This window comes from Leuciscus leuciscus, assembly GCF_965113295.1.
Source record: "Leuciscus leuciscus genome assembly, chromosome: 5".
Taxonomy (NCBI): Eukaryota; Metazoa; Chordata; class Actinopteri; order Cypriniformes; family Leuciscidae; genus Leuciscus; species Leuciscus leuciscus.
Window position 1 is genome coordinate 38,958,968 of NC_138729.1, and position 15,880 is coordinate 38,974,847.

General features: G+C 35.4%; 1 protein-coding gene across 1 annotated transcript in view; it reads left to right on the plus strand.

The window, feature by feature from the left end:
- Window positions 1–6,596: 6,596 nt before the first annotated feature.
- The window catches only part of LOC309500086 (histo-blood group ABO system transferase-like), a 40,469-nt gene continuing 31,185 nt past the window's right edge, over window positions 6,597–15,880 (plus strand). Inside the window, exon 1 of the mRNA XM_082171651.1 lies at window positions 6,597–6,747. Within this exon, the coding sequence (XP_082027777.1) occupies window positions 6,686–6,747 (62 nt within the window). The 5' untranslated portion in view covers window positions 6,597–6,685. The remainder of the gene's footprint in view (window positions 6,748–15,880) is intronic.

A 15,880-nucleotide genomic window follows, 5' to 3' on the forward strand; every position in this document is an offset into this window, starting at 1 on the left:
ATTTTGTCATGAATTTGAGGATGAACCCAAGCGCAGACAGGATGCTTGACACAGTTTATTAATGGACAAAAAAACAGGGAAAACAAAACCCACGAGGGGGCTAAACATGGACAGGACAAGGAGTGACTAAACTAGACTAACTTGACAGATAACTAGACGATAAACCAACAGCAAATACAGAATCAGCACTTTCTCTAAACAATACTCTTGACAGGATACTCACAAGGTAAGATAATGAACCAGCACAGGACAGCAAACACAAGGGGATTAAATAGGGAGACTAATGATAAAATAACAGGTGACACAGGTAAAGCAATAATGACAAAACGAGGATAACAAGGGGGCGGGGTTAAGTAACCAACACAAGCACATGGCCCAAACAAAAGGCCATGTGCTTGCACACAAAACACGGGTCTGTCATGATCCTGCCTCAAGACTAGAGAAAATCAAGGACACGAGGGCAGAATCATGACAAATTTAGAGTAATCTGTGGCTGCGTCCAAGTAATGTCCATATATCAGAAACATACAACTCTAAGATAATACAGATCAGACTATGAACAAAAATAAAGATAGCAAGGTGACATTGATAAAATGTTGAGTTTGTATCCAAACCATAATTTTGGCTGAGATTTACATTTTAAGGTTAAAAGTATTTTGATGAATGCTGACAGCATGGGTGGTGACAGTGACATTGTACTAATATGTATTAGTAGTGGATCATAGAATCATGAAAGCATATCTTTGTGGAATGCTAGTGGGTGTTACCCAATCAGTGATGCGTTTTCAAACCACAATGGGTATTTTCAACTGCGTTAATTTGTTCTAATACACTGGGGATTTGGTTTAGCCTTCGGGTAAAGTGACTGAAAAACAGTTGCTTCCTCATTAGAGAAAAAACACATAATATTCACACATGCATATTACAGGGGCCTGTTTCAGAAAGGAGGTTAAGTGAAAACTCTGAGTATGTTTACCCTGAAATGAGGGAAACTCTGAGTTTTCTGTTTCAGAATGGGAGATATGTTAAACCTGAGAAAGCAGAGTAAGTCAAGCCTGTTTCAGAAAGAGAGGTAACTTATACTCAGAGTCAGTTACCATGGTAACTTACTCTGTGAACCTAACCTGTTCGGGAGCAGGTTTTCTTCAGTAAACCCAGAGTTTCTATCGGTCTCCTCCCCCTTTTTAAAGAGGAAGTGGTGTTTAAACACCTCATTCATTCTTTCAGTAAATTTTTATTAATACAATTAATCTTTTATTAATAAATAAAATATTGCTTTTTTTCTTTCTTTGTAAAAAAAATAAGATGAAGTCTATATAACTCCTTAACTGGCAGCTGAAAACACAGTAGTAGAGTTACATAATGTAGTTCTAAACAAATTCTACAGAATTAAACTGTGGCATTTACTGGAAATCACTGAACTGTTCATCTGTGCAACAGAAGTTGATGGACCGTCCTCCTGCTGTTCTTCCACACTCTGGGGGCGGAGGGAGAGATAAGAATACCCGTTTATACTTAGATTTAAACTTAGATTCTATAGGCTACTCCACATAAAAATGTGAAAAAATGTGAATGTGTAGATTGTTTGATGTGTAGACACACAATGTTAACATTACCTCTGTAGGCCTCTCTGTGGCAGCAGAAACTAGTTATCCCCATGTGATGAGCATTTGGTTGAGTGCACTTTATAACACTATTTGTCATCATTTCTGGTGTATTGAGTAGGCGACTTAACACTGCCTGGGGTTCTGTTGGGACAGGAGGCTCCAAAAGACAGATATTACCATCAGAATCTATTGGGACCAACAAAAATCCTAACCCAAAGTAAAATAAATGGAAATATCAAAAATAGCCTATATAAAAAATAACACGTATGTAAACCTCTTACATTTTATGAAGGCCCTTGGATCTTTGGGACTGGCTCTGAAGTCCCTCCAGGAATTCCCTCAGCAAAAATCGCTGCTGCACTGCTGTAAAGTCAGGTAGCCTACCCCCATACTATGCTCAAGCCTTACCTGATTGAATTATGTTTTTATATTTAAATTTCAGCTGCTGCCATGTTCTTTTAATGCCTGCAGGATTGCACCTACATGAAAATTAAAATTAGGTTGAATAACATGTTCTTCCAGTTTCACCTCTGATATTATAACAGTTGGGCAAGTTACTTGTATTACTAACTAAGACATCTTCAACAGTGTAATTAGATAAATGTTATAATGACTAGCTTTAGAAATTATTGGTCTACTTATTACTAATTACTAAATCCCATATCAACCTCAACCACTTAAACAATACAAGGAGAGACAAGAAACTGCACTTTTAATGCTTTCAAATAAACAATATACAATTGCATGAATTATTATTGAATTGACCAAAGTGTGTAGAGGGAGAAGGTTACATTAAAAATATAACTTTTAAAAATGTATGTTAAATAGCCTATACAGAATTGTTCTATAGTCTAATACAATTACATCAGATTTAACTTTAAATTACAGAAGAATTAAGAGTAATCCCTTTAATTAAATTACAGTATTTAGATTACTTGGTAATTAATTACACCCATCACTGTATAACAGTAATTAAAATGTGAAGAAATATGAAGACCTCTTTTTATCTGGCGCTGTTGCCATGGTGACTCATAATATCTGTGCTCCATTGATAATGGCTTTTTATAGTTGTGGTGCACGCGCTTAACTCAGAGTCAGTCAACTCAGAGTTGATTGAACTAACTAATTTCAGCTGTTCTGAAACCAAAAACTCAGAGTTTCCCATCTCAGGGTAAATCAACTCAGAGTTCAAGTTTTAACTCAGAGTTGGTTGAACCTCCTTATTGAAACAGGCCCCAGAACTCCTGTTCATGGATCACCTAAATTTTTTTTTTTAAATAATGTGCATTTATTTCTCTATTGTTTTGTGTCACGGCAGGTCAAAAAGTGAAACGAGTGTCAAGTGCAGATAAGGAAGGATATTTAATAAGTAATCAAATAAAACAAAACAACGAACCAGAGGCCTGTTTCAATAAGGAGGTTCAACCAACTCTGAGTTAAAACTTGAACTCTTAGTTCAATCAACTCTGAGTTGACCTACTCTGAGTTAAGCGCGTGCACCACAACTATAAAAAGCCATTATCAATGGAGCGCAGATATTACGAGTCACCATGGCAACAGCGCCAAACAAAAAGAGGAATTACTGTTATACAGTGTTGGGTGTAATTAATTACCAAGTAATTTAAATATTGTGATTTAATTAAAGGGATAACTCTTAATTCTTCTGTAATTTAAAATTAAAAATCTGATGTAATTACATTAAATAGGCTACTGCATAGACTATAGAACAATTCTGTATAAAACAATAGTGGATTTTTAACATACATTTTTAAAAGGTATATTTTTTATGTTCTCCCTCTACACACTTTGGTCAATTCAAGAATAGTTAATGCAATTGAATATTGTTTATTTGAAAGCATTAAAAGTGCAGTTTATTGCATGCTGGGGCACTGCCTCCAAACGGGGTGGCCGCCAGTGACCAAAAAAAAAAGAGCTAAATTCTACAGTATATTACGTAAATCCTATTGATTTTATTATTTTTTTAACTTGAATAAAGTTACTTGTAAACAAATGTAGTAATAAAGCACATTTTGATTAATTTAGTTTTTTGTCATCCCTGTATATATCCATTAAGTTAAATTTGAGAGCCAGTGTTTATTATTTTTTGTGTTTTCATAAAACTAACAAGTTTATAAAATAATTTTTTTTTTTAATAATGAGCAATTTTAAAATCCCAGAAGCAATGTCAATTATTTTCTTTTAATAAGTAGTTTGGCCATTACAATATACAGTAGTTTTATTCACAATCTCTTTCAAATAATAATAAATAAATAATAAAAAAAACATAACATTGTCACTAACATTTTAGTAACTAAACTGAATTTTATTAGGTTTAGTGACAACATGTTACAATGTTTACATGGTACAATTTCTGGTAAGCTACGCTTTTTTATTATTTCAATTCAATTCAATTATTGTGATTTGATTTAATATTGACTCATTTGGATAAATATTAGGTAGCCTACACAAGATAGGCGTTATTTTTCCTCAAGAAAAAAACAACTCACCTAATGCTGTAAACATACTGCCCTATCAGCTGGTAGTAGGCTATTATTTAAGGTTAAAAATAACTCAAATTAAATATAATGCGTTTTTTTTTATTATTATAATAACAACTTTATTTAATGATATAAGTAAAAATATAATAAATATGTAATATAGAACACATATTTAGCTAAATACTCTCTATAGCTATTTTTTTTTTTCTTGCCAACTATGTGCTATAGCCTATATTATGTTCATTAAATGGCTTTCCTGAGGTAAATGTGACAATTGTTCTGCTATGTTATTGACCTCTTCACGCTGATTGATCGATATTATGTAGGCTATGAGGAATATACATTTCGGTAAGTTGTACTGTATCTTTCAGTGTTCATTCATGTTTTTTTTACTATTAGCTATTACTATCTGTCACGTAACATTTACAAGCGCCAAAACGGTATTTATTGTTTGAATTTCGTAATAAAATTGAGAGAATCTGAGAGCTGAGATTTTTGTATATCATAAGTAACCTGCTCTGTCTAGTCTGTCGGTCTCCGTGTCCTCTTTGCTTCGCAATTTTTCTGTGCGTGAGAAAATGGATGTGTGGCGTGAGAGAGTATGAAATTTGCGTGTCTCACGGTGAATGTGTGATGAGAGTTGGCAGCACTGTAAAAACAGTAGCAGAAAGAGAGGAAAACAGTCGAAAAAGGCAGACCTCAACTAAAACAGCTGGAACTAAAACTTCTGTTTCGGTGGTGACTGGCAGCTCTTTGTTTGGTGTCTTGACTTCCCACTCTTGATTGATAAAGTAAAAGTCCAAGTCTGCGACGACCGTTGTTTATCTGGCCAGAGCCCGTCTACGGAGAGCCTTGGCACTTCCTATTAGCCCCATTGTATCGATCTTGGTTGCAGTTCCATTAGAATTCCACTGGAGGTGATCGCGATCGAGTGCAGACTGAATGAGAGTCTATGGGGCTAGACGGCTAAATGTGTCTCTTTCACCCGATTTCCGTTGAGAAATCTCAGATTTTATTGTAGGTTTTGCAAGTTCAACATGGGTTATAGGTCGAAAGTTGAATGAACGAGTACTTATTTCTTTTCGATTTCTTACAGTTTGAGTTGTTGTTGCCCATAACACGCTAGCATTCTGCTAATGACGTCAGCATTCTGACGTCATTGACCTTTTAAAAGACTTTTTAAACCAAATAAGTGACTCTAAAAAATCTAACACCGAGCAATGTGTAATTTCTTTGCATCTCCTTTCGAATACAACATTCAAATTACTAGACAAAAAATTATATCCTGAGAAAAGTGGATTTTGAGGGTTTTTCGCCATAGACCTCCATTCATTCTGCACTCGCCTGCGAGCGCCCCCGCATGGACAGAGACGTGTTACTGCAGCCAGTCCAGAAACCGGAAGTAAGCAGAGAGTGCCAATTCTCTTCCTATTAGACATTCTCTGATCTGGCGCTGCACTTCTTTGAAGCAAACTTCAGTAGAGTCTATAAAACTTATTAATTAAAACCACAATGGTATCGGACACCCAAATGGCTGTTCACTCAAATACTGCCCTATTTTTTTTTTTTTTTTTGTGGCTTTTAGTATGAATATGTTAGCCGTACTGTTATCTATAAGCAAGTGTGCTCCAAAACAATGACAAAATTCACATTTAGAAGACCAAACCCAATGTTAAAAAAAAGTAAATTAGATTGATGTCAGAATCCAATGCCAGATTGACATTAATCTCCAACATTGAGCAGACGTTGTGTTGTGGTTGAAAACGAAAATCGGGTTGACGTCAAAAAACCAACATCAGTCGAGTTCTGACGTCAATCCGACTTTCATTTCCTGCCAAAATGCAACCCCTGCAAAATGCAACCCCTGCGGCTCCCTGCAACCAAAATCATCCCCTGACTGACGCTACTACTTTCTACTCAAGGAGTTCGACAGAATTGTAGTGGAGTAAAAAGTACGATATTTGTCTTTCAGATGTAGTGAAGTTAAAGTAAAAAGTTTCCAGAAAAAATTATACTCAAGTAAAGTACAGATACTCAAAAAGTGTACTTAAGTACAGTACTCAAGTAAATGTACTTTGTTACTGTCCACCTCTGGTTTTTTCTATCTATTAGGCTATTTCTTGACTCCTTTGAGTTGGCTCCTGAGGTTGGTTTCACCTTAACTCAGTTCTACAACAAATATTTCATTTTCAAGAGAATTCACACGTTTTTATTTTGTTTACTATCAAATGAGTTAAAATCCAATAATATAATAATAATGAATATTCATAAGTTTCCCAGTATATACAGTATGCTCAAATAGTAAAATAGAGTTTTAATAGTCCTGTCCCTGTGTAGACTTTGGGGCTTATTAAAATGTTATCATCGACTAATGGCTTTGAGATTGTCAGAGAGTGTTTGCTTTGAGCATACCTGTGTTCTTATCCAGGGCCCCACCATGGTGTCTATTTGACTCTGAAATCACCATGGCAACAGACTCCTCCTTCCTTGTTCTAAATCTCTCTTGGTTTATTCCTCTCGCTTAACCTCCAGTTTAGTCTATGACTTCATGTCATTGTGGACACAAGTAATCCAGGAATAATGCCACACCATAAGAATCTTGTTTTCATGACTCTTGTAGTCTTTGGGATGGTACTGAGTGGGTATGTATTTACTCTTTATCACTATTTGTTGGTTTGACTTTCTATTTGGTTTGTGAATTGATGTGATAATACCTCAGTATTAATGCAAACTCTTAATTAAGTGTCTAGAAGCACTTGAGTAATTTTTCAGAAGTTGAGAATAGCCTACTCAATGCACACTATTAAATTGCATTTCTTTGAATCTGTTGCAGACTGAAATATTCAAGGGTAGTCTGATATGTTCCCAGACATTTTCGTCAATGTCACATTATAAGTTCTTACTCCATGCCTTCTGCAACAAAATCAGATTGTCTGCTTTGTAATGGCTTATCATAGAGTAAAATTGGGATATGAAGTGTTTAACTTCAGTATCCGTAAGAAAAAAATCTAGCTATTCAGGGTAAGACTAGCATGTCTAATCTGAACGAAATGTCTTATCTGCAAGTTTTTAAAGAAATCCTTTTTGGGGCTATTATGCTTTACATGCAACTCATCAAATTACATAAAAACACCCTTATGGAATAAGTCATATATCCTGTAGATTTTGCCCACATCAATACAGCTACCAAACTGAAAAAACCCATACTAGTACGGTGAAAATGTGTGTTACCAGTCATCACTGAGCATGTTTATACACCATTACGCTGACAACTCACAAAAATCAGCTTATTGAAATAACCTGTTGGGCCGGTTTACATGCAAATCAATTAAGCCGACAATATAGATAAATGGCATTTGCAAGCCTTTATCAATAGGCTACATCAGGCTATTCGTGGCAGTTCCTGTCACATTGGGTGCAAAAGGGAAAACATTTGCTTTTCACTCCTCCCAAAGTGCATGATTGCAGAAAAATATATATATGTTTGTATTGAACATTTATGGAGCAACAAACTTTGTGTGAAAATAAATCACAAAAGTGGTTCATTTTATTGAAAAATCGTATAAATGTATGAGGTGGCGAAGGGGGTCTTTTATCCCACACATGCAGTAAAAGGCTCACCAGCATGGGGCAAAAGGCACATAGTATTGATTCAAATACTTTAGATAAAAAAATATGTTTTTAATAATATCTAAGTTAATACTTGTTCAAAACAGTCACTTTATAGTAAGGTATGTACTTTTTTGTTAAATAAATATACTTCTGTCAGGACCACTACCGTCAAATATGATTGACAATTAGCATACAATTTGGATTGGCGGTATGGTTCCGTTCTGGGCGAGAACTCCCTGCGCATCCATGCACCCTAGCATGGATAAGAGCAGGGAGAGCAGCAATAACCCCCCTTGGGGTAAACCGAACAGAACCAACATGAATGTATTGCAGATATCATTAATTCAAGATTTTAAAGTACAACATAATTCGAGAATTTATTCTGATTCGAAGGGAATCAGAATGCCAAATCCTGACTGACGAGAGAGAGGAGGAGCTGGGGATGGAGGAGGGTAATTAGTTCCTGAGAAACGCGATAGCTGCTGATAATACTGAAGGAGCTTATAGGCTATATGTATACAAGGCACGTGCACACATAGACATCAAAGGGGGCTTGAGCACCTGCCCTTTTTATTCCTGGAGAGAAGGTGCCCTTTTTTCTGGGGTGCTTTTTTTTTATTTTTGAAAAATAATATATATTCCTGTTTGCGCACAGCTTCCCTGTCAAACAAATATATTTATTGAAGAATAGTATATCTAAATATCAGGTCAGGAGTTCTGAAGCGCTCCGAAACAAAAAGTGAAACTTTGCTTGTGAAACAAAAAGTATTTAAACAATGAATTTTAATCATGCCTGCAGGGCCAGGCAGCATAATGCCAAAAAAAGAAAGGATACAGAAAAGGAAGGAGAAGGAGCGCCAGGAAACAGCCAAGAGTAGCAAATCGCTAAATGCATGGTTACAACCAGGTACCAGAAGCAAAACCCAAGAGAGAACAGATAACTCAGATGTTGAAAGTGTTACACCTGAGAGAGCAGTTGAAATCTCTAATAATAATTTTATTAAGTTGCTGTATTTTTGTATTTTGTCAATCATTTTTGCAGTGATTTTTTTCAGTAAAGTTAACAAAATAGCAGCAACAGCCCTCTTCAGTTTAGAGTGAATATTTGTGTTGATTTTAAAGTGTTATGAATTCTGATAACACCAAAATAATTAAAATGATGTAGTGCCTTGTGCAAAAATAAACAAATTATTAGTAAAACATGCCCCTCTGCTTGATGCAGTTATTTAGGTTATTCTAAATATATACTTGAAACTAGTAGCATAGAAAATGTTTTCAAAACATGCACATTGGTTTCCTTTGCTGCTCTATAAACCTAGTGAATACTAAGGAGACCATGGTTTCTGTGTGAACTGATTATTTTGTAGACATCTTTTGAAAATGAAACAATTGCGTGAGTTAGAGGAAGATAAAATTAATTAACTTTTTTAATTAATTTTTTAAAAAGGAAGTCAGAGTTGCTTTAATATATATACTTTTTTGTTTAAAAAAAGAAAAGAAATACGTAATTATGAGAAGTGCCCTTTATTTCACTTGAGTCCCTGCCCCTCAAAATGTCTGTGTGCACGTCCCTGATGTATACGGTGATAGGCGTCGTATTCCTATAGGTAGATGTGGATCAGCTGATAGTCAGCTGATGCGAGCTTGACTAACGTGACCTGCCAGAACTAACGCTACGCTTGATTGTAATAAAATATGTTAATATAAAAATGTATTATTTTTCATTTTTTTAAGTCAAGATTATGAAAGCATTGATGGAGATCCCATAATAATTTAATATAGATTCACAGTAGTAACAAAAAATATTTTATTATTTTAATATTAGATTTTTAAATATGATTATTTCATTATAAATAGGCTATGGGTATTATCTCTAAGGTGGACACCCAACTTAATATATGTTATTACCATCTGAGTCTAACCATGTCATGTCAACTAAAGGAAAAGTCAGCCAGAACGTGCATGTAAACGCATTGTAGATAGGATAGGCAAGCTCTGATTGTACTTGAGAGACCTTCTGAATGTTCTGATCTGTGACCAAGTTTTGACAACTCTAATAATGTGTGTTATAGGTTAGGAAACAAACATGTTTGACATGCATAAATGGAAATGTTTAGTTTTGCTGAAGGGTGTGACCCTCTTAACTTGCTTAGCTCAACCTGTACAGACAGTTCTTTGTCAGTTTTCATCCAGATGACACACAAAAAGGGTCGATACTCACAAGATACTTATTTGGTATCAATCCGTGTAAAAAAAAAAGTTATATTAACATTATATTAATACAGAATACTTTCAAATACTCTGTCCTATACAAATATTTTTAAAATTCATAAAAAAATGTTTACGCCAAGACACCCCTTACCTATAGCTGACATATAGTATCACATGACTATGAGAAGCAAGCAGCCATGCACAGTTGCACACACACATCAAAAATGCACACATCTGCAATAAACTGAAGCCTAATTGTGCTCATATTTGCTTAAAAAATAAATGTAGATCTTTGGGCCTCAACTCTTTGGGCCTTTCCAAATAGCCACGGTCTTGGCCACTTGAGAGCGCGTGTACGCAACAGGAACACTGGCGGAGCTAAGGGGTGGCCAGGGGGTCTAAGCTTGGCCACCCCTTTGGCCACCCCTCTCACAACTGCTGTTTCTGTCTCTTTTTTTATTGACAAAAATTGCGTTTTTTTAAAACGCTGAACCGTCTTTTTAAGACCACAAAAAACGTGAGATTTTTCAGACGCACACTCCAACTTCACCTCAGCGCCAGGCGCAAGTCAAACGAGTGCAGAAATATGCAAGTGCCGAATGAGCTTCAGCAGGACATCATACAAACAGTGATATGCACATAGTAAATATAGAGTCAATCTTTCTCAACTGGTGGGTTGCAAGGCCGTTTTGAGTAAGTCGAATAGTGTGCAGTCAACAACAAACGTAGGGGAGACCGGGGACAGTTGCAACATGGGGATGGTTGCAACATGTCATTTTTCTCCAATCAGAAACAAGCTAGAGTGATGACACTCATACTGCACATGCACAGTTAGACCCTCCCCCAACCAAGAAGACAGTAGACATATTGAACTTCTGCTGCTGCATTTATTGAATAAAACTTGTTTTGGAGGTATGAAAGTACATTTTTTCATGAGATATATTTTTGTCATACTGTCCTGACATTTTGTATGAATAAATCAAAACTTACTTAGTTTGAATTGTTGTTTTGTTGACTTCTAAGTGACATGGTTAGCATGTGTCAAAGTCAGTGTGTCTAGCAGGCGTATGATGTTCTGTCATGGCTGATAGGGTTGGGGACGATTGCAACAAGTTATAAATTGCATGTTTAATAAAAGTTTGTTGCATTGCAAATTGTTCAATTCTTCCTGTCTGACACTGAAATATGGAGGGATTGAATAGCATCTGTAACACCTACACACTGAATCTATGTAGGCCTATGTTCTACACATAAACAAACAAAACTCAATAACTGTTATTTGATAAATATGACTAAATAAATAAATTATAGGCTACAATAATATTATTGAAATAAATAATACTATAATATTATAGTAGGCCTAAAACAGTTAATATTTTCAGAATTCTGTGCTCATTGAGACAAAAAGCTTAAGTTAATTATTGAAATTTAAGGTATTTTTAACATGTTGCAACCGTCCCTGGGTTGTGTTGCAACTGTCCCCTGGGTTGTGTTGCAACTGTCCCCTGGGTTGGGGTCAGTTGCAACATTTGGCTTCTTCCATTCAAATAAAAACTGTGAACGATATGTCATATATCATCTTTAAATGGTATGGGTAATTAGCAGACATATGCAAGTTTAATATATACAATAGGTTGGTCTAGTGTTGAAGATTTTATTATTTAGAAAATAAGTAATTTAACTGTTTTTTGTACACTATTATTTCCTTTCTGTCTGTGTATGTCTTTGGGTGACTTTGGAACCTGAGAGCTGTGTGGTTACAGCAGAGAATTCTATTTCAGTAATGTCACATGGTACAAACTATTTCTCAAAATACCTATAGAATGTATTACCATATTTGGGAGAAGGAGAAGGTATATACGTTTGCTGGACAATCTTTCTGCAGGGGCTCTTTCTGCAGAGGGTCTCTCGGCTTTGTTTGTTAATAAAGTCTAATATTTCTGGTATCGAAAATCTCTGAAGTCATTTCCCTGAAAAGAAATAATTAAACCACAACAAATGGCGACCCCGGCAGGACGTGGCTTAGGAGCTGAAGAAGCCACGAAGGGATCGCTGGTGACTTACACAGACAACAGTGGCCGCTGTACTTTGTGGTGAGCAGTTTTGCTTTTGAATAAGGTATGTGTTAGTCACCAGTGGCCCGGATGTGGTAAGAAAAAGCTTCTCCAAATTTAAAGAACTTAAAAACTGAGATGTTTGATACCAGAAATAATTGCATGCATTGTCTTTGTAAATGTCAAGTAGTTGGTAATAGCTTGGGGGAGCTCCCGATAGTGTTTGCCAGTACTTGTTTAATCCTGAGTGGATTCTATAACTACTGGGGATGCTGATTTAGCGCTGAGAGTTTTGACGTACGTACTGTACGTAAAGTTCTGTGTTTGTTCAATCAAGAGGGCCTTGAAGGATGATGAGCAAAAAGCATGCACACAGAGGGTTTGAGTTTATTGATAAGGATATCAATTATTGATCTGTGGGTTCTTGTAAGTGGGCCTTGATGGATACAAGAATAGCATGAACACAGTAGAAGTTAGGTCTTATTTCACTCTGTTGTGTTGAGGAAGTGAATCACAGAGGTTTATGGAATAGGATAGTTATGTCTTACTTGTCAAGTGGGCCTTGATGGATGACAAGCGTACTGATATAAGGATATCAGTTATTGATGTTTTATACCTGTAAGTGGGCATTGATTGATACAGGTGTAGTTTAGCTTATATAGATGGTTAATCTGCAGACATTTGTAATGTATTGTTCAGATCTGACAGAGTAGAGAAAGAAGAGTGTGTGAAATCATGTTGGTGTGCTGTAGGATCCTGTGTGACTGTGGCTGTGGTTGAAAATAAGTGACCTCTGACCCTGGTTGCTTGAAGGGACAGAGAACGTGTGGATGACCAGTGAATGAAGGGGACTGAAATGGTGTGTATTAGAAAAAAAAAAGAAAGAAAAGTAAGGGAAAACAATTGTTTCAAGATATTAACTATATAGAATGTTGTAGTATAAAATAAGTTAACATAATAAAATTTATATTTAATCAATAAATGTAATGATATATTAATAGATGAATATAAATAAGATTGCACGTGCTTAATATATTATATATTATATCTGAAGACGTCTAAAATTTGTATCTCATTATCCCTGAAGACAGAGTGGAAAAAGTATTCCATTGCAGATTAATAAGTTTGTGTTAAGAGAAAAATAACTGGTGCAGTGCTGAAGGTTAGCAAAATTGAGTGACCAAGTTTCAAAAGTCAAAAATACTTTACAGAAATTTTAAAATCTTAGAAATGGGATTTGTTGATTGAGTGTAAATAAATAAGAGGAACTCATTGATGTTTGTTGAGAAACTAGATTATTGTGAACACTGCATGCAAATATAGAAGAAAGATTGAAGTCTAATTTTATGATAGGGGAAATTATTCAATTGTATTATTCTCAGATCATCAGAGTTATTGCTGATATAGAAAAACAAAACTAGATTGCTTTTTCCTGCAATGAAGAACTGCTTTACTAATAGAATGGGGGAAATGCTATTGTCAACCAGTGAGATTTTATATAAAAAGAAATAGTGAAAAGATGCAGGTTAAAAAGTGGAATGTGATAAAGAACTAATAGCTTATATGTAAAAGTTCAATTTGATTCATGCACATCTCTGAGTGTTCAAATTCCAGATGGCTTCAGTGTCCTGTGGAAGCAACAAGAGGGCAAAGGGCAAAGACGCAAATGCAGAGAGAAGAACAGAGAGTGGGTGAGGGGTTCTCAGCTCCCCTCCTGAAGTTGACCAATCAAAAAGACTCAGAAAGACTGAATTAATATGGGAAAAGGTGAAACTTTCACTTGAGACTTTTCCTGAGGACAAAGAGAAATACTGAGATGCAAAACTGGCAGGATCGATAAAAAGCCCAAACTAAGAAGAGGCAGAGAAACAACAGAGCCTATTCTCCACTCTGCAGTGGCCTTTGAGTGACAGCTAGACTGGCAAAACATGCAGAGCGACAGCCAAGCTAAAAACAGAAGAACAGACCCTTACGACACGACAGGTGTGACAAAACTTATGAACACTCTAGAGACTGCTTCAAATTTGGTTAATTATTATATTAACGTTATTCATTCTGATTATTCACTGGTCTCATAGCAATTCTTTATATTCTCTGCTAAACTAACCCTCTCTGCTTTTTCAGTAGGTACAAGTCCAGCTCTATAAGAAAAAGAAAATACAGAGAAGTGGGTGCTCAGCTCACCAAATAGTTAAAACTGAGGCTGGATTTGGTATAGTGAGGGCTATTATATTAGACATATAGGGCAAAGAAAAAGATAGACACAAAATGTCAAAGAATGATTATTATTTTTGTTTGCAAAACCATGATACTAGTCACTCCATCTTGTTTTAATAAGTTTCTAGAGATAGATTGGAGAAGGAAAAATAACTCCAAAAGTCCAAAAAATTATGAAATCAAAAATGCTGTCAAAACTGGGATAATGAGATGGAAATGTTGTTGGCCATGGATCCAAGATTAGGTAGAGATCTCCAATTTTCCAAGATTAGGTAGAGATTTCCAATTTTCTTCTTAAAGCAGCTCATGAGCAGAAATAAAAAGAATATGAAAAAGTAGACCAAACAAATGAAAGAAAAAATGCATTTGAGAAATTACAATTGGCGGTCTTACTCTCAACTGCACCATACTAAGGCCTATTATTCTGAAATATTTAATCTATTAGAGTTTGAAAAAAGAAAAAGAAAAAAGGGTTTATAACAACGGTGTTAAACTAAACGTTAAGATCACTGACACATCTAAATAGTGTTTGCGTAGCTGTGTTGTGACGTTGTCCGTCAGACCTTTTGAATTCCACAACTAAATTTACAAGTTCCGCATATACACTGTAAAAAATTTAACGTAAAATCAACAGTAACTTACTGGCAACAAATATCCAGCAAGCTTCAGTATTTTATTCCACGGTAAAATTACTGTAAATCTGACAACAGTACTTCACAGCATACCGTATAATAACTTACAGCATTTTTATACTGTAAAATTAATTACAGTGCTTGTTTTTGCACTGTATTTTAAAATACTGTAAAGTTACTATGCAGTATAATTGATTATGGTATTTTTATATACACAACATATAACCAACTACAATCTGTTACACACTTAAAAAAAGAATGAAAGCTAAAGTTGTGTATGCAAAAAATATTTCACACAGTTACATTACTGATTTTTAGATGTTACGTCAATTATGACAACACACAGAAGTCAGTTTAAAATTCTTTATTAAAATTTAATTCATTAAACTAGAAACACTTCAGACTTGGCAGGGCCAAGCAAAGAGCAAAACTCATCCTCAGCACACTGCAATCTCGAACAACTGTACATGCTGAAAGAAATGAAAAACATATTCAACACTGCACAGACGTACACAGAGAGATTACTTTTATGAATTTTAGTGCATTATTCAATAACTGAAAATGACTTACCTCTGTTTTTAATGAAGGAGTAAAACTCATCCTCAGCACACTGCAATCTCGAACAACTGTACATGCTGAAAGAAATGAAAAACATATTCAACACTGCATAGACGTACACAGAGAGATTACTTATGAATTTTAGTGCATTATTCAATAACTGAAAATGACTTACCTCTGTTTTTAATGAAGGAGTAAAACTCATCCTCAGCACACTGCAATCTCGAACAACTGTACATGCTGAAAGAAATGAAAAACATATTCAACACTGCATAGACGTACACAGAGAGATTACTTATTTGAATTTTAGTGCCTTATTCAATAACTGAAATGCCGAGACGCGAGAATTCATTGGGCGGGACTTTCTCTGCCTGTGTATTCACTTTAAATGTGCATCGTACTGACGTTATAAAATGTATAATATGACTAATAACACTGTGGTTGTCCATTCAATTAGTGTAGAACATAACTTACCGGTAGGGTTATGCAGG